General features: G+C 55.5%; 1 protein-coding gene and 3 long non-coding RNA genes across 4 annotated transcripts; 1 reads left to right on the top strand and 3 right to left on the bottom strand.

The window, feature by feature from the left end:
* Nucleotides 1-1,373: 1,373 nt before the first annotated feature.
* Nucleotides 1,374-6,718, bottom strand: LOC135404949 (olfactory receptor 5V1-like). Its single transcript, XM_064639676.1, has 3 exons — nt 6,636-6,718; nt 4,030-4,667; nt 1,374-1,467 (listed from the first exon to the last, which is right to left on the bottom strand). The coding sequence occupies exons 1-3, from the start codon at nt 6,716-6,718 to the stop codon at nt 1,388-1,390; spliced, it is 801 nt and encodes a 266-aa protein (XP_064495746.1). The 3' UTR covers nt 1,374-1,387.
* Nucleotides 6,719-8,830: 2,112 nt separating this feature from the next.
* Nucleotides 8,831-11,463, bottom strand: LOC135405727 (uncharacterized). Its single transcript, XR_010425984.1, has 2 exons — nt 11,287-11,463; nt 8,831-10,239 (listed from the first exon to the last, which is right to left on the bottom strand). It is a non-coding gene; the product is annotated as an uncharacterized LOC135405727 (long non-coding RNA).
* On the top strand, nt 11,384-13,179 carry LOC135405678 (uncharacterized). The gene is made up of 3 exons (XR_010425936.1): nt 11,384-11,902; nt 12,796-12,907; nt 12,992-13,179. It is a non-coding gene; the product is annotated as an uncharacterized LOC135405678 (long non-coding RNA).
* Nucleotides 13,180-18,045: 4,866 nt separating this feature from the next.
* LOC135405681 (uncharacterized) lies at nt 18,046-18,956 on the bottom strand. The gene is made up of 3 exons (XR_010425938.1): nt 18,877-18,956; nt 18,200-18,337; nt 18,046-18,123 (listed from the first exon to the last, which is right to left on the bottom strand). It is a non-coding gene; the product is annotated as an uncharacterized LOC135405681 (long non-coding RNA).
* Between the last annotated feature and the right edge of the window lie 217 nt (nt 18,957-19,173).

Here is a 19,173-nt window from a genome sequence, read left to right as displayed (position 1 = left end):
TGCTCTTTTTTAGTTGAAAACCATTATCACTTGTCTTATTACAATTAAGTCTGTCCCCATCCTTCTTATAAGTATGATCTCAGGAGCTCCTGACAAGCCTTGACCAAACCAGCTGAGAAACGAAGAGCCCCTGGACTGGACCAGGGTGTGGTGAAGTGTCCCTGGACTGGACCAGGTGCTCCTGGATGATAAAGGTGGGAACAACCCGGAGTGTGACAGCTGGGGAACACAGGATAATCAGACTTCCCCTGAAAGTCTTGAAACATTCTCTACCTGAACTGTAGTGCAAAATGGAAGAGTCTGGATGCAATTCCCAAATATTTTGGAAACAGTCATTCCTGACACCAGAATGGAAATTCAGCAGATAACTAAAGCCAGTCCCCTTGGGAGCCCACAACCAGCGGGGCTGAGGGAGGCCCTGGCAGCTCCCCAGCACCTCCCTCTCAGTGGGACACCTCTGGCAGCCTCTCCCAGCTCGGGAACCCTCCAGTTTCCAACACTCCAAAGACCCTTGCTGGTGCCCAGGACAATTCTGATCCCCCTCAACAAACACTCCTCCAGCTGTGACCCTTGTCTGTTGGCAAACACAAAGGGATTTGGGGAGTGTTTCCCTGACAACAAGGAGAATTTTGGAGAGGGACCTTTCCACACCCAGCTCTTGATGTGTCCACACATCTCTGCCTGGGTGTGGGTGTGAATTGACTGTGGTGTGAAGGTTGTTGTTGTGAATCTATAATTCAGTCACTGTTAAAATTGTAGCAAATGCTAATGAATCACTTGAAAACTGCTCAATTGTTCAATGATTAAGTACTACTAAACTCTTTTGTACCCTGACCTTCTTGCAACCCAAGGCTCTGTGTAAATCATTCCCTTTCATAAAAATATATTTTTTTTTCGTGACTTCCACTTTAAAATCTTTCTCCTTAGCTAAACTACAAAACAACTCCAATTTGTTGTTGACATCTTGCAGACAATTAAAGAAAGAAAAATAATTTGTTTTTCAATGTTTTAATGGGTCCCACAGTGTGTTTGGAGTTGCATCAGCTGTCAGTCCAAGATGGGCCATGTCAGAACTGGTGAGGTTGGGGGGTGAGGAGCAAGGCTGATCATCCGGGGTCAGTGTGGATCTCCTGAGGAGACACTCAGCATCAAGATCACTTGGAGAACACCTCTATCACCTCTTCTCTGAACTAAAAAATGTCCATCCTTAAATTAAAAAAAAAAGTACAAACTTTGAAGACTTGTTTTGAAATTGCCTTGAAGACAATTAAAGGAAGACAAAGAGATCCTGAGGGATTTCTGGAATTTAATGAGCCCCACAGTGTGTTTGCAGCCCAGCCCATGATGCTGAGGTGCTGAGAGAAGACTGAAGCAGCTGCTGAAGAAGTCAGAAGCCAAAGTCCAAGTGCCTTGAAGCATTGCTGGGCCCCACTGAGGGCAGGCACTGCCAAAGCCTCCCCAGGGACTCCTTGGAGCAGCTCCTTGGAGGCCAGGAGTGCAGGCAGACAAAGGCTCTGGGCAGGCCCCTGCAATGCTGAGCAAAGCCTGCCTTGGTTTTGTGGAGCACAAAGGCCAAGGCCTGAGCCCCAGGCCCTGGCCCAGCAGATCCTGCCCCTCCCGGCTGGCTCAGGGCTGTTTGGGGGGCACTGGGATGGGAGGGGGAGGAACAACCAAGGCCCAAAACTGGGCAACCCCTGCCAGGCTCCTGAGGGAGGGGCGAGGCAGAAACCAAGGGCAGAACCTGCCAGGCAAGTTGCTTGTGGTGGCCTGAGTGGCAGAGGCAGCTGCCAGAGGCAAGGGGACAAAGGCCTGGGTGCCTTTGGGCCTTGCAGCCCTGCCAGAGCCCTTGGCCATCTCTCCTGCAGGCTGTCCTGCCCTGGCCCTGCTGCTGCTCTGGCCTTGCAGGCTGCACACACCCCTCCTGCTTTCCCACCCCCCTCCCAGCAGCATTTCCAGACCCTCCCTGATGTCTCTGCACCAGCTCTGGCTGTTCCCTGGAACACAAAGCCATGGGCTGATCCTGACTCCCTCTGGGTCACCTCTTGCACCACAGGGGTCCCTATTGAGTGATATTTCATTTTCCTCACCTTCAGTCTGAACGTTCAATGCTGCTCTTTGTTGTGATTTCATTCTATTTCCAATATGGAGAAAAGCTCCATCCTGTCAGATCTCCCCTAGACCCTCTCCAGTTCTTCCTCATTCCTCCAGAATGGGGAACCTCACAGACAGACAGACCAGTCCAGATGTGATGACCCCAGGGCTGAGTCCAGGGGGGTGACACACTGTGTGTGTCTTTAAACCAGGAAAGGTTGCTCAAGGGCTCCTTGAAATTTGGAATCATTCACAAAGTACTGGAAAATGCATTTTGTCCCATTGTACAGAGAGATAATAACGATATTCTATAGTGGTGTTCAAGGGCTGGTCACTGAGGGATTTCATCAGGAAGTTGCTGCCAAGAGGACTTTGTACCATGGATTTTATTTGACCCTCTTCATTCAGCCAACTTCCCACCCACTACATCTTCCACTTCTTCAGTCCAGGTCACCAATCTGGCTCTAAGAGACCAGAGGAGACCATGTCAAGGGCCTTGATAAAGTCTGGGCACACAACATCCTCTTCTTTTCTCTCTCAATGAGATTCTGCAATCCCTGCCTTGTCCTTCCCATGCCTGGCAATGGCTGCAGGAGGACTTGCCATATCCCCTTCCCTTCCCAGCTTGAGCAGTCTGGAAGTCTCCCAACCCTCCTTACTGCCCTGTTTGCAGACTGGTTCCATGTCTGCCTTTGCCAAGGCCCCAGGAAGCTCTGGGATGGCTCTGGCCTTTCCAAGGGTTTGGGAGAGGTCTCCCAGTGACACTGCCCAGCCTTCTCAATATCCCTGACACCAAAACTTTTGCGATATCCCACAGTTCCAGTTTAGTTCCCAGGACACAAGACAGGTTGTCCTGGTGGCTCTGGAGAATGAGAAGGGATTTCTTCCTGGAGACCAACCCCTCCAATTGGATTTGAGTGCAGCTGAAAGGTTTCCTCAGCATTTTCCCCGGTGCCTCCCTGCCCTGAAGGTTTCTGGCCCTCAGGCTGGAGCTGAGGGGGTTGGGCAGGTACCTGAGGAGGGGGTAGAACAAGGGCTGTGTCCAACTGTGCCAGGAGGGCTGTGCTGGGCAAGGAGGAGGAGGCTGCAGAAAACAGTGGCACTGGGGAGGGGAGAGGAGCAGCTGGAGAGACCTTGTGCCTGCCCATGCTGGGCAGGAGCTGCCCCAGGATGGCAGCTCTGAAGCACTCCCAGGATGTCCCTGTGAACAGGAGGGGAAGACTGGATCTAAAAATGAAACCTGGAAAGCAGAGAGCAGGAGTGTCATGGTGACACTGCAGGAGAGTTCCAGCCCTGGAGCAAGGTCACACAAGAAGTGACCCAGTCCATGCAGTGGCCTCAGAAGATCCCACAGCATCCTGGAGATGCTGGAAGGGAGCCCAGCTCTGCTTCACAAATTCTCAGGGCCTGTCCCTGCCTGTGCTCCAAAGGCTTCCAGCCCCCAGGACTGTGCTCAGAGAGCACTCAGGCCTTACAGCGAGAAAGGGGCTCAGGAGGACAGTGTGGAGTGGCAAGAGAGCAGCTCTGGGAAGACCAAGCACTGCTGCTCCCTGGCAGTGCTGCTGGGCTGGAATTATTGTCCCCTTCCCGTTTGCAAATACACCCTGTCCTGCAGTGTGCTGTCCTTTGGGAACATCTGAGAAGAAGGGTCTTGGACAAAGAAGGCACTGCAGGGTCCTTTATTTTGTTTAGATACTCAGAGAGCACAACTGATCATTTATACAGTCTCTGTGTCAAAATCAAAAAGTGGACATAAAATTAGAAATGGAGTGCCTAAGAATATTTAATTGCACAGGAAATTTTTGCAAGAAGAACTTGATGACCTTCACAAAAAACCACAGCAGGAAGGCTGGGCCATTAAGGAGTCCCATTCTGAATGCTACACACCGGAAACCAGGCACTTTATTGCACCCGAAAAGCATCCAGTCATCATTTTTCTCAGGGCATCCTTGAGCTCCTGGTTCCTCAGGCTGTAGATGAAGGGGTTCAGTGCTGGAGGAACCACTGAGTACAGAACTGATAGTGCCAGATCCAGGGATGGGGATGAGGACGAGGGGGGCTTCAGGTAGGCGAACATACCAGTGCTGAGGAACAGGGAGACCACGGCCAGGTGAGGGAGGCACGTGGAAAAGGCTTTGTGCCGTCCCTGCTGAGAGGGGATCCTCAGCACAGCCCTGAAGATCTGCACATAGGAGAAAACAATGAAAATGGAACAACAGAACACTAAATAGGCACTAACCACAATGAGCCCAAGTTCCCTGAGGTAGCCTGAGTGTGAGCAGGAGAGCTTGAGGATGGCAGGGATTTCACAGAAGAACTGGCCCAGGGCATTGCCCTGGCACAGGGGCAGGGAAAATGTACTGACTGTGTGCAGCAGAGAATTGAGAAACCCAGTGGCCCAGGCAGCTGCTGCCATGTGGGCACAAGCTCTGCTGCCCAGGAGGGTCCCGTAGTGCAGGGGTTTGCAGATGGCAACGTAGCGGTCGTAGCACATGATGGTGAGGAGGAAATACTCTGCTGAGATGAAGAAGGCAAAGAAAAAGAGCTGTGCAGCACATCCCATGTAGGAGATGGTTGTGGTGTTATGGAGGGAGGTATCCATGGCTTTGGGGACAGTGGTGCAGATGTAGCCCAGGTCTGTGAGGGAGAGGTTGAGCAGGAAGAAGCCCATGGGGGTGTGCAGGTGGTGGTCACAGGCTACGGCGCTGAGGATGAGGCCGTTGGCCAGGAGGGCAGCCAGGGAGATGGCCAGGAAGAGCCAGAAGTGCAGGAGCTGCAGCTCCCGCCTGTCTGCGAATGCCAGGAGGAGGAAGTGGGTGAGGGAGCTGCTGTTGGGCATTTGCTGTTCCTTAGGACAGGGTCTGTTCAGAAAAGGAAAGCACAGGGAACAATTAAGACAGCCCCCTCTTGGCAAAGCCAGGGCAGTTTTCAGGGAAGTCCCCTCCAAGTCAAGGCATTTCCTTTCTCTGGTTTGTGCTCTCTGAGGGTGCTGTGAGGAGCAGGAGCTCTGGCCATGTGCTGCCAAGGACTCAGCCATCCAAGTCACTGTCCTTGCCCACAGCCCTTCTGCCCCAACCCTGGGAGCAGCTCCCCGGGCCGGCTGAGAGCTGCCCCTGGCAGGCAGCAGAGTCCCTGCCCAGCACAGCACCCTGAGCTGCAGGACCCTGCTCTGCCCCACAGCCCTGGGCACCCCTGGCTGCACCCCCGGCTTCACAGCTCTTCCAAGGTGCCCCAAAACAGCCTCCTGTTCACCCATCCCATCAGCTGGGGCTGGGCCAGCTTTAGGAGATGCCTCCAGGAGCTGCCCCTGCACTGCCCTGCAGCCACAGACTCACCATGTGCAGCCCTGCCAAGATTCCTCCTGCAGGGAGCTCTCAGCCCTCCTGCCAGTGCTGAGCCCCTTGAAGCTCTGTCTGTGCCCTGCTGGTGTCCCTGAGCTGCCCTGGCAGTGCCCTCAGCCCTGCTGGGCTGTGCAGAGGAGCTGCTCACCAGCAGAGCTGTCTCTTTGAAGCTCTTCTTGTTTGCAGGAGCTCCCTGTGTGCCAGGAGCCCAGCCCAGCTCAGCAGCACAGCAACAGCCCCAGGCATTTCATGACCCTCGGGGGGATTGATGTTGTTTACATGAGACTCCCGAGACTCAGTCCCTGAGAGTAAATTCAAACAACTTCTCAAGAAGTCAAAGTGAGATTGAAACACTAAAGTTTCTTGTAGTGCTAATGAGTCTCACTGAGGGACACAACTGAGAACTTCTCCCCAGGTTCCAGTTAGAGCAGAAAACTGCAGACAGTGATGACAAGGATGGACAAGCAAGGGAAAGGTGGCTCTGATGCTTTTTCCTTAATCTAACGGGCGAAGCCCTGAGCTTCCTTTATAGGCAGATTGTCTCCCTGCCTCATTCCTCTGGGCTCTTCCTGGGGCACTGGGATTTGGGATGTGCAATGCCAAGGGCAGGACCATGGGGTGGCACCTGCCAGGCTGCTGAGCAGGGACAAGGAGGCCATGAGGCTCCAGGGCTGCAAGGGCCACTCCCCTCCTCCTGGCATCAGGGGCACAGACAGCAGCCATGGCCAAAGGCCTGCAGAAGGTGGCTCTGTCAGGGCCTTTCAGCTTCTCCCCATCCCTGTCTCCTCTCCAGCCCAGGCTGTCCTACGGTGTCCATGCCCTGCCCCTTTCCCTGCAGGCTGTCGTCATCCCCCCGGCTGCCCCACCTGGCTGGCACCTTCCTGCACTGACATCTCTGCGTCCTCCCTGGCTCTTCCTGCACACACAAAGCCTTGGGCTCATCCAGACTCTTTCTGGGTGATGTGTTACAGCACACCATTGCCCTCAGGGTGAAACTCCGTTCTCTTTGTTTCCAGTCTGGATCTCTCCAGCAGAACTTGGCATTGTTTCTTTATTTCTCATACTGCTTCCTGCTATGACAAAAAGATCCTTCATTCCTGAAACCACCCTTCAACCCTCTCTGGCTACCCCTGCACTGTCCTCAGTCTCCACACCATGGAGCCCAGAGCTACATGGTCAGTAGCCCAGTAGCCCAGTCCCTACAGAGTGGTCATGGGCTTGAGGCCTCCAAATCTTTTCTTGGGAGATCCCTGGGTACTCTCCACGGTGTTTGCAGATGAACACATGGTGCTCACAGTCTAAGGAAATCACAGGGATACGTTTTACGAAGGCCTGTATTGGCAGAACATGGGGCAATGGCCTTAAACTGAAAGATTGGAGTCTTATGTTGATAATAGGGGTCACAAGTCCTGCCAGCAAATCTGCTCCAGTGTGGGCTCCTCCCCAGGTTGCAGGTGGGTCTCTGCTCCACCCTGGACTCCCCCACAGGTCACAGGCCCTTCAGCTCAAGTTCACATGGAGTTCCAGCCACCAAGGAGCCCCAGACTCTGACACACAGCCAGGAGCCCCAGGCAGCACCAGCAGCTGCAAATTTCAGCAGCACATCCCAGATACATCTGTCAGTATCTCTAACACTCCCATCCCCACCCTGGACACCAACAAAGGCTGTTGTGGTTTCACCCCATGCAGCCCCCAAGCCCCTGCCTGTCACTCCTCACTCCCTCACCAGCAGGACAGTGGAGAGAACTGGGAGGGGAAAAGCTGGAAAACTCGTGTGTTGAGATAAAGATACTTTAATAAGGACAAGCAAAAGCTGCACGCAGAAGCAAAACAAAACAGGGGATTCGTTCCCTGCTTCCCACAGTTGGGCAGGTGTTCAGCACCTCCAGGAGAGCAGGGCCCTATCCCATGGAATGGTGGCTTGGGAAAACAATCTCCATCACTCCAAACCTGTCCCGGCTGTGTCCCCTCCCAACCTCCCACACACCCCCAGCCCCTCCCCAGTGTGTCTGTGCCAGGGGCAGGAAAGGCCTTGGCTCTGGGTAAGCTCAGCACTAAGAAAACCACCTCTGTGTTCTCAAGCCTGTGCTCAGCACAAGCCCAACCACAGCCCCACACCAGCCCCTGCAAAGAAAATTAACTCCACCCCGGCCCAAACCAGCACATTCCAGCCCTTATTCCACACCAGTCCCATCATGCCCAGGCCCCACACGACTCAATACAACTTCACCCCCCACCACCCCCTTCCCATTCTTTGCTATAACACACAGGTCTCCTTCCCTTAGTCTTTGCACCACCCCTGCAAAATGTCCATAAAATGGCCCCAAAATGTCTGTTGAATTCCTCCAGTCCAGTCCTTTGGGCTGCCCCTGTTCTGGTGGTCCCCCGGGGCAGGAGAGGGGCTGTGTGGGGGGAGTTCCTGGGCACCAAAGGCAGCTCAGGTCGGGTCTCTCTGCCCTGCAACTGCTGCTTGGGAGGCTCCTCCTGCACTGCTTGGGGTGGTTCCTGTGACAGGAATTCCTGTCACACACTGGGCAGGTTTCAAAGGATGCACAGTTTGGGTTATACCCACATTGTGATAAACTGGTCCTAGTCCCTGGAACCAGGACACAACTATAAGTGTGAACAATGCTGCACTTATTGAAGTCCTTTGCCTCAGTTTTAGTTCTAGTCCATCTCATGATGATTGTGTAGAGCTGCAGCCTCACTCTTTCCTTTATTTTCCTTCCACTTTGTAGAAAAAACAACTCTTTGTTTCTGGTGACCTGTTGTTCTGACTGAAAAAGTTCCCCCTTCTGTCAATGACAGCTCATGTGAAATCAACTCCCCCTGTCTGGAGGCTTTTATTGCTCTTCACACCTAGGCAGCAAGTAGTCCATGGCTCACCAGCTCTTGCTGGACCTTGTCAGCTTTTCTATTTTGTCTACCTTGCGTGCCAGACGTTGTGTTTGGAATAGCCCACATCAGTGTCCAGCTTCAGATTACTCCAAGGGTTATTTTCCACCTTTTATGCACAATACCTTATTAATGTCTTTTGATAATTTGCTTGGGATAGAGTTTGTTTCTGTATCAATTATGCCAGGGAAAAGCATCCATTTCTTAAACAAAGATAAATACCTAGCTGTAAACTAAAAAAGCTCCACAGATACCCCCAGCCCCACAGATCCCTCCCAGCCCCACAGACCCCGCAGCATCCTGCCAGATCCAGCTCCCATCCCCAGCCAGGCTCTGTCCTGGCTTTTCTTCCAGACTGGCAGGCAGATTGGACAGGGATATGAATCTCCTGTGCATACATTTGATGTGCTGCTCTTTTGTTGTTGGTCTCTAAATAAGGTTTATAGAGTGTTGCTGATTTTTGCTTTTCTAAAGATTCTACTCATGTAAATACATTCCATATATGGTTTATATGTTGTTGCTTTATTGTTGTTCTGTAAATGCATTTCATAGATTGTTGTTGTTTTATAGGCCTGTACAATGTACAGGGGTTGGAATGCCTCATGATCGGGGTTGGGGTTGGAATCCCTCAGGATTGGGATGCCTCGGGATTGGGATTTGAATTTGAATCGGAATCGATTGGGATTGGGATTGAGATCTGGTTGGGATTGGGACTAGGGTTGGGATTGGGGTTGGAATCCCTAAGGATTGGGGTTGGGATTGGGATCCCTCAGGGTTGGGATTGGGATTGGAATCCCTCAGGATTGGGATTGGGATTGGAATCAGAATCTATTGGGATTGGGATTGGAATCGGGATTGGGATTGGGACGGGAATCCCTCGGGATTGGGATAGCAATCTGATTGGGATTGGGGTTGGGATTGGGGTTGGGATCGCGATTGGAATCCCTCAGGATTGGGATTGGGATTGGAATCCCTCAGGATTGGAATTGGGATTGGGATCAAGATTGGAATCCCTCGGGATCGGGATTGAGGGGGGGGGGAATCCCCTACAGATCCCACCCTGGCTCCGGGGGGGTGTGTGAAATTCCTGGATTCCCGACGGGATTTTTTGGGATTGGAATTCCTTGGATCTCTCTTCCTGCAGGGATCGAGACCCTCCTGTGCTACCTGGAGCTGCACCCCCGGCACTGGCTGGAGCTGCTGCTTCCCACCCATTCCCAGTGCCGGATCTGCTGCTCCGGAGGCGCCCGGCAGCTCCGGGAGGCGGCTCGGAGGTGGGAAAAACCAGGAATTCCCGGGAAAACCCCATTCCCCCCAGCTCCAATGGGATTTTTCCTGCATTTTTTTTACCTGGGAATTCCCAGGAAAACCCGATTTTTCCTGGATTTTTTACCCTGGAATTCCCGGGAAAACCCGATTCCCCCTCAGCTTTGGTGGGATTTTTTCTGGATTTTTTAACCCAGGAATTCCCAGGAAAACCCGATTTTTCCTGGATTTTTTAACCTGGGAATTCCCAGGAAAACCCGATTCCCCCCCAGCTCCAATGGGATTTTTCCTGGATTTTTTAACCCCGGAATTCCCGGGAAAACCCGATTCCCCCCCAGCTTCAATGGGATTTTTCCTGCATTTTTTTACCCGGGAATTCCCAGGAAAACCTGATTCCCCCCAGCTCCAATGGGATTTTTCCTGGATTTTTTAACCTGGGAATTCCCAGGAAAACCCGATTCCCGGTGGGGTTTTTCCCAATTTTGGGGTTTTTCCCCTCAGTTGCTCTCCCGTGGCCGTTTTCCTGGCGCAGGAGCAGCTGGCGAGGCGGGACCACCGGAATTCCGGATCCTTGGAATTCGACATGGTGGAGCTCAGCGATTCCATGGGCTGGGAATCGGCGCTGGTGAAACGGGAACTCCGGAGGCTCCAGGGGGAGACGCGGATATGGAACGGTAACAGTGGGAGAGGGAGCGGGATCGGGGTTGGAATCCCTAAGGATTGGGATTGGGATTGGGGTTGGGGTTGGGGTTGAAGTTGGGATTGGGATTGGGGTTGGAATGCCTCATGATCGGGGTTGGGATTGGAATCCCTCGGGATTGGGATTGGGATGCCTCGGGATTGGGATTTGAATTTGAATCGGAATCGATTGGGATTGGGATCCCTCGGGATTGGGATTGAGATCTGGTTGGGATTAGGACTAGGGTTGGGATTAGGGTTGGAATCCCTAAGGATTGGGGTTGGGATTGGGATTGGAATCCCTCAGGGTTGGGATTGGGATTGGAATCCCTCAGGATTGAGATTGGAATCAGAATCTATTGGGATTGGGATTGGAATCGGGATTGGGACGGGAATCCCTTGGGATTGGGATTGCGATCTGGTTGGGATTGGAGTTGGGATTGGGATTGCGACTGGAATCCCTCAGGATTGGGACTGGGATGGGGATTGGAATCAAAATGCCTTGGATTGGGATCAGGTTTGAGATTGGGATTGGGACTGGGATTGGGGTTGGGATTGAGATTGGGATTGGGATCTGGATTGGTATTGGGTTGGGATAGGGATTGGGATTGGAATCCCTCAGGATTGGGATTGGAATTGGTATTGGGATCAAGATTGGAATCCCTCTGGATTGGGATTGGGGTTGGGATTAGGGTTGGGGGATTGGGATCAGAATTGGGATTGGAATTGGGATTGAGATGGGGATTAAGACTGGGATTGCAATCAGGATTGAGGTTAGGATTGGGATGGGGATTGGGGTTGGAGTTGGGATTGGGATCAGGATTGGGGTTGGGATTGGGATTCCGCATGATTGGGGTTGGGATTGGAATCCCTTGGGATTGGGATTTGAATCGGGATTGGGATCTGGATTGGGATTGGGGTTGGGTTTGGAATTGGGGTTGGGAGTGGGGTTGGGGTTGGGATCAGGATTGGAATTGGGATTGAGGGTCAGGGGGGATCCCACCCAGATCCACACCTCCAGAGAGGTCCCGTCATGCCTCGGGATCAGGATCGGGATCGGGATACATGCCTGGTTCCTCCCCAGGGCGCGCGGGGCCAAGCAGGATCCGGGTGGAATTTGGGGAATTGTCCTTCCACTTCCGCGCCTATGGAGACCTGAGCGAGGGGGAGCTCGACTCTGTCTGCCAATTCCTGCTCCAGCGCGTGAAATCCCGGGAAAAGGCCGCCCTGCGCCAGCTCCGGGCCTGTTTCCGGGCATTCCAGAGGTGAGGAAAACCACCCCTTCCCGGGTTTTCCTGCCCCTGTTTTCTCTGGAATGCTGGGAAAGGGCGGGAAGTTGATGGGGTGGGATCAGCGTGGCATTCCAGAGGTGAGGAAAACCACCCCTATGTCCCTGTTTTCCTGCCCTGATTTCCCTGGAATGCTGGGAAAGGGTGGGAAGGTGATGGGGTGGGTTCAGCGTGGCATTCCAGAGCTTGGATCCCAACCCTCTGCAGGAGGAGGAGGAGGAGAGGAGGAGCTCCAGGCTCAAGGATCTGATCCGGGAATACTTCGAGCAGGATGGACTCGGATCCCAGGAGGAGGAGGAGGAGCAGGAGGAGGAGGAGGAGGAGGAGCTGGGAAGGGCTCAGGTACATCCCGGTTTTCCTGGGAGATGATCCCAGGTTGGGAATGCCTGGGGTTGGATGAGGGTGAGGATTTGGGATGAGGAGGAGGGATGTGAGCTCCCCATAGATTTGGGATGAGGAGGAGGAGGGATGTGAGCTCCCCATAGATTCGGGATGAGGGATGTGAGCTCCCCATGGATTTGGGATGAGGGATGTGAGCTCCCCATGGATTTGGGATGAGGGATGTGAGCTCCCCATGGATTTGGGATGAGGGATGTGAATTCCCATGGATTTGGGATAAGAAAGAGGAGGGAGGAGGAGGAGGAGCCATTTGAGCTTCAGATGGATTTGAGATGAGGAGGAGGAAGGATGTGAGCTTCCCATGGATTTGGGATGAGGGCTGTGAGCTCCACATGGATTTGGGATGAGGAAGAGCAGGGATATGATCTCCTTTGGATTTGGGATGAAGAATGTGAGTTCCCCATGGGTTTGGGATGAGGAAGAGGAGGGAGGAGAAGGAGGAGCCATATGAGCTCCCCATGGATTTAGGAGGTGGGATATGACCTCCCCATAGATTTGGGATGAGGAGGAGGAGGAGGGCTGTGAGCTGCCCATGGATTTGGGAGGCGAGCTATGATCTCCCATGGATTTGGGATGAGGGATGTGAGCTCCCCATGGATTTGGGATGAGGGATATGATCTCCCCAGGGATTTGGGAGGGGGGATATGACCTCCCCATGGATTTGGGATGGGATGGGATGGGATGAGGGCTGAGCTCCCCATGGATTCGGGATGAGGACTGTGCCCTCCCCATGGATTTGGGATGGGATCGGATGGGAGCAGGGCTGTGATCTCCCCCTGGATTTGGGATGGGATGTGATGGGATGGGAGCAGGTCTGATCTCTTCCCTGCCCTCAGGATCTGCGGGACTGGGAGAGCTGGGTCCGCTCTGACATCCGATGCTTCCTGTCCGTCCGCCCCGACGAGAAGTTCTCCGGGAGAGCCATCGCCAGGATATTCCACGGGATCAGTAAGGACTGATGGGATGGGATTTGGGGATCTGGGATCCCTTCCTGCCCCTCTTCCCCCCGCTGCCATTCACGGTTTTCCGCAGGCAGCCCCCGCTTCCCGGCACAGATCTACGGGCGGGATCGGCGCTTCTGGAGGAGGCACCTCCCCCTGGATTTCCACTGGATCGCCCGCCTGGCCACCCAGGAGATCCTGGATGCTGCCAGGTGAGGGGCATTCCCGGGAATGTCCTTCCCACACCCTCCCCCGGGAGCCTTTTTCCAGGGGCGTTTTATCGGGATTTTGTAAATTAATAAACGGAGTCTGCCGGGAACGGGATCTGATAGGTGTCACAGTCCATCCCTGGATCCCGCAAAGCCAGCCCTGGATCCCACAATCCATCCCTGGATCCCATGAATCCATCCATGGATCCCACAAAGCCATCCCTGGATCCCACAGTCCATCCACTGATCCCACAAAGCCGTCCCTGGATCCCACAATCCATCCCTGGATCCCATGGATCCATCTGTGGATCTCATGAATCTGTTCCTGGATCCCATGGATCCATCTGTGGATCTCATGAATCTGTTCCTGGATCCCACAATCCATCCCTGGATCCCACAATCCATCTCTGGATCTCATGAATCCAACCCTGGATCCCACAATCCATCCACTGATCCCATGAATCCATCCATGGGATCTCACAGTCCGTCCCTGGATCCCACAGTCCATCCACTGATCCCATGAATCCACCCTTGGATCCCATGAATCCATCCCTGGATCCCACAATTCAACCCTGGATCCCACAATCCATCCACTGATCCCACGAATCCAACCCTGGATCTCACAATCCATCCCTGGATCCCATGGATCCATCCACTGATCCCATGAATCCATCCATGGGATCTCACAGTCCATCCCTGGATCTCATGAGTCTATCCCTGGATCCCACAAATCCATCCATTGATCTCATGAATCCATCTGTGGATCCCATTAATCCATCCCTGGATCCCACAATCCATCCATTGATCCCACAAATCCATCCCTGGATCCCCCCAGTCCCTCCCTGGATCCCCCAAATCCATCCCTGGCTCCCCCCAATCCCTCCCTGGCTCCCCCCAATCCCTCCCTGGATCCCCCCAGTCCCTCCCCAGCCCGGGGGCTCCTGTCCCTTGGGATCATTCCGGCTGGGATGGGCTTTGGCAGCGGGTGAGGAGCAGCAGGACCCTCTCCAGCGTCTGCGGCGGCAGCAGCAGCGACAGCCTGGAGGGCACCGGGGGGGCACCTGGGTCCTTCCAGCCCCAAATCCCCCCAAATCCACCCCAAATCCCACCCAAATCCCCCCCAATCCCACCCCACCGGCTGGGGGGGGGGCACCAGGGGGCACGTGGATCCTTCCGGCCCCAAATCCACCCCAAATCCCCCCCAAATCCCACCCCAAATCCCACCCCACCGGCCGGGGGGGCTCCACTGGGCAATGGGAACCCCTCAAATTGGAGCCCACCCCCCACCCCAAAGAGCCCCAAATTGGGGTGGCAGCGGAGCCCAGGAGGCGACACCCCCTGACCCCAACACCTGAGGGGACCCCAAAATAACACTCCCTGACCCCAACACCTGAGAGGACCCCAAAATAACACCCCCTGACCCCAACACCTGAGGGCACCCCAAAATAACACCCCCTGACCCCAACCCCTGAGGGGACCCCAAAATAACACCCCCTGACCCCAACACCTTAGGGGACCCCAAAATCCCAGCCCCCAAATCCTACCTCCTAACACCCAACACCCCCCACTCCAACAGGACCCCAAAATCCCAGCCCCCAACCCCAAAATCCCAAGCCCAACACCCTGATGGGACCCCAAAATCCCAGCTCCCAACCCCAAAATCCCACCCCCTAACACGCCCGACCCCAACAGGACCCCAAAATCCCAAACCCACCCAACCCCAAAATCCCACCCTCTAACACTCAAAACCTGATGAGACCCCAAAATCCCACCCCGTAACACCCAACACCCTGATGGGACCTCAAAATCCCAGCCCCTGACCCCAAAATCCCACCCCTTAACACCCAACACCCCCCACCCCAACGGGACCCCAAAATCCCACCCCCGACCCCAAAATCCCAACACCCAACTCCAACACCCTGATGGGACCCCAAAATCCCACCCTGTAACACCCAACACCCCCCACCCCAACAAGACCCCAAAATCCCACCCTGTAACACCCAACACCCTGATGGGACCCCAGATTCCCACCCCTCAAATCTCAACACCCCCCCCACCACACTGGGACTCCAAAATCCCAACCCCAGCTCCCAAAGAGGACCCCAAAGTCCCACATTTTGGGTGCCTCCATCTCCCCCAGATCCCACATTTTGGGTGCCCCCCATGTCCCCCACATTTTGGGTGCCCCCATATCCCCTACACCCGCCATTTGGGTGCCTCCCATTTCCCTCAGTACCCCATATTTTGGGTGCCCCCCATATCCTCCATACCCCATATTTTGGGTGCCCCCCCATACCCCAGGTGGGTGCCCTCCATGTCCCCCTGATACCCCCCATTTGGGTGCCCTCCGTGCCCCCATTTGGGTGCCCCCATTTCCCCCCACACCCCATATTTTGGGTGCTCCCCCATGTCCCCCAATACCCCACATTTGGGTGCCCCCATTTCCTCCCACACCCCACATTTTGGGTACTCCCCCATCTCCCCCACACCCCACATTTTGGGTGGCCCCCCGTGCCGCCATGTGGGTGCCCCCATTTCCCTCAATACCCCACAATTTGGGTGCCCCCATTTCCCCCCACCCCCCACATTTTGCCCCCCCCCATCTCCCCCGTGCCCCCCTGTGGGTGCCCCCATTTCCCCCATACCCCATATTTTGGGTGCCCCCATTCCCCCTCCCCACACCCCACATTTTGGGTGCCCCCCATCTCCCTCGTGTCCCCATGTGGGTGCCCCCATTTCCCCCCACACCCCACACTTTGGGTGCTCCCATCTCCCCCGTGCTGCCCATTTTGGGTGCCCCCATTTCCCCCCAGACCCTCCCAATTTGGGTACCCCCCCATCTCCCCCGTGCCCCCCATGTGGGTGCCCCCATTTCCCCCAATACCCCATATTTTGGGTGCCCCCATTTCCCCCACCAGACCCCCCATTTTGGGTACCCCCCCCATCTCCCCCGTACCCCAGGTGGGGAGCCCCCCTCGAGCCCGAAGTGGCTCCCCCGGGAACACCCCCGGAGCTCCTTCGGGGACACCCCCGGGAACACCCCCGGGAGCTCCTCCGGGAGCTCATCCGACCGCCAGGTACCGAACACGGGACAGTGACAGCGCCTGGGGGGACACGGGACAGATGGACAGGGATAGGGACAGATGGACAGGGACAGGGACAGGGACAGAGGGACAGGACAGGGACAGGGGACACGGTCAGGGGACAGGGACAGGGACAGGGGACAGGGACAGGGACACATGGTGCTGGATATGGGATAATGGGATAATGGGATATGGGATAATGGGATTGGGATAATGGGAGAGCACCCGGCACAGGGGACACACGGTGCTGGATATGGGATAATGGGATATGGGATAATGGGATATGGGATAATGGGAGAGCGCCCGGCACAGGGACACACGGTGCTGGATATGGGATTGGGACAATGGGATTGGGATGGGGAGAGCGGCCAGTACAGGGGACACACGGTGCTGGGATTGGGATATGGGATTGGGATAATGGGATAATGGGATTGGGACGGGACAGGGACACACGGTGCTGGATATGGGATATGGGATTGGGATAATGGATTGGGATGGGACAGGGACAGGGACACAGGGTGCTGGATATGGGATAATGGGATATGGGATATGGGATAATGGAGAGAGCGCCCGGCACAGGGGACACACGGTGCTGGATATGGGATTGGGATAATGGGATTGGGATGGGAGAGTGACCGGCACAGGGACACACAGTGCTGGGGTTGGGATATGGGATTGGGATAATGGGATTGGGATGGGACAGCGACAGGGACGGGGACCCGCGATGCTGCAGGATAGGGGGATATGGGATTGGGATAATGGGATTGGGATGGGAGAGCGCCTGGCACAGGGACACACAGTGCTGGGGTTGGGATATGGGATTGGGATAATGGGATATGGGATAATGGGACAGCGCCCGGCACAGGGACACACGGGGCTGGGATTGGGATATGGGATAAAGGGATAATGGGATAATGGGATATGGGATAACGGGAATGGGATGGGACAGTGCCCAGCACAGGGACACATGGTGGTGGGATATGGGATAATGGGATAATGGGATAGTGGGATATGGGATAATGGGATTGGGATGGGACAGCGCCCAGCACAGGGACACACGGTGGTGGGATTGGGATAATGGCATTGGGATAATGGCATTGGGATATGGATCAGGACAGCACCCGGCACAGCTTCCGCTGGTCCTTTGGGGGGGGGGGGATATGGGATTGGGATAATGGGATTGGGACCAGGACAGTGCCCAGCACAGGGACCCGCAGTGCTGCAGGATAATGGGATAACAGGATTGGGATAATGGCATTGGGGCAGGGTGGGGATGGGGATTGGGATGGGATTGGGATTGGGATTGAGATTGGGATTGGGATTGGGGTGGGGTGGGGATGGAGATGGGATAAGAAATAGGATAGGGTGGAATGGGATGGGATGGGATGGGATGGGGTGGGTGGGATGGGATGGGATGGGATGGGGTAAGAAATAGGATAGGATGGGATGGGATGGGATGGGATGGGGTAAGAAATAGGATAGGATGGGATGGGATGGGATGGGATGGAATGGAATAGAAATGGAATGAATGGGATGGAATGGAATGGGATGGAATGGAATGGGCTGGGCTGGGCTGGGGCTGGGATGGGATGGGGACGGGGTAAGAAATAGGATAGGATGGGATGGGATGGGATGGGATGGGGTAAGAAATAGGATAGGATGGGATGGGACGGGATGGGACGGGATGGGATGGATGGGGTGGGATAAGAAATAGGATGGGCTGGGCTGGGCCGGGCCGTGCCCCAAGCAGCCTCTCCCACCTCCTGCACCGCCCTCGCGATGGGATCTGCTGGGTCCGGTGGGTCCATGAGCAGGTCCAGGAGGATCCTGCCGGGCACACAGGGCCGGGGATGGACTGGGCCAGCTGGAAGAGCTCCCGAACCCCCTCCTCGATGTTCACCAGCTCCAGGAACCCCGCGCGGAAGCCGCTCCTGCGGGAACGGCCCGCGCTCAGCCCGGGTGAGATCCATCCCGGACATCCCATTCCCGGCATTCATTCCGCCTCACTCTCCGGCGGCGCTCTTGGACAGGGAGTAGAAGGAGACGAGCTGGACGGAGGAGGAGAGCGGGGGCCCCGGCCTCAGCCAGAGCCCGGCGGAACGACACGAACGGGCGATCCGGGGAGAAGGAGCGTTCCTGGTGCACCTGGGGGGGGAAACGGGGGGGAATGGGGGTGGGGAATGGGGCGGGAATGGGGCAGGGAGTGCCCTGGTGCACCTGGGGATGGGAAACAGGCTGGGAATGGGCTGGGAATAGGGTGGGAATGGGGCGAGAATGGGGTGGGAGTGGGGTGGAATGGGGCAGGGAATGCCCTGGGAATGGGGGTGGGTAATTGGACAGAAAAATGGGGCTGGAAAGAGGGGGAATGGGGTGGGAATGGGGTGGGAATGGGGCAGGGAGTGCCTGGGAATGGGGCTGGAAAAGGGATAATGGGGGCACTGGGGAAGTGAATTAGGGGGGAAATGGGGCGGAATGGGGCAGGGAGGGCTCTGGGATAGTGGGGTGGGGAAAGGGATAATGGGGAGGAAATGGGGTGGGAATGGGGCAGGGAGTGCCCTGGGAATGGGGTGGGAATGGGGCAAGGAGTGCCCTGGGAATGGGGTGGGCACTGGGCCAGGGGCAGGGGGGCTGCCAAGGGGCACGGGGGACACTGGGGGCACTGGGGGGCACTGGGGCTGCCCCACCTCATCCACCAGCAGCAGCAGCGGCTCCTCGAACGCCAGAGACAGCAGGGCCAGCATGGAATGGTGGCTGAGAACATGGCCTGGGGTGGGAATAACGGAATAACGGGAATAGTGGGAATAATGAGGACTCAGCCTGGAATCCCAGCTGAGAACATGGCCTGGAGTGGGAATAACAGGAATAACGGGAAGGATGGAATGATGGGAATGATGGGAATGATGGGAATGATGGGAATGGTGGGAATGGTGGGAATGGTGGGAATGGTGGGAATGGGGGCTGAGCCCCAGGAACCCTGGCTA

Source organism: Pseudopipra pipra, chromosome W (assembly GCF_036250125.1).
Source record: "Pseudopipra pipra isolate bDixPip1 chromosome W, bDixPip1.hap1, whole genome shotgun sequence".
NCBI classification, from domain to species: Eukaryota; Metazoa; Chordata; class Aves; order Passeriformes; family Pipridae; genus Pseudopipra; species Pseudopipra pipra.
Note: the sequence above shows the minus strand (reverse complement) of the source record. Positions and strands in the feature narration are given on the sequence as shown.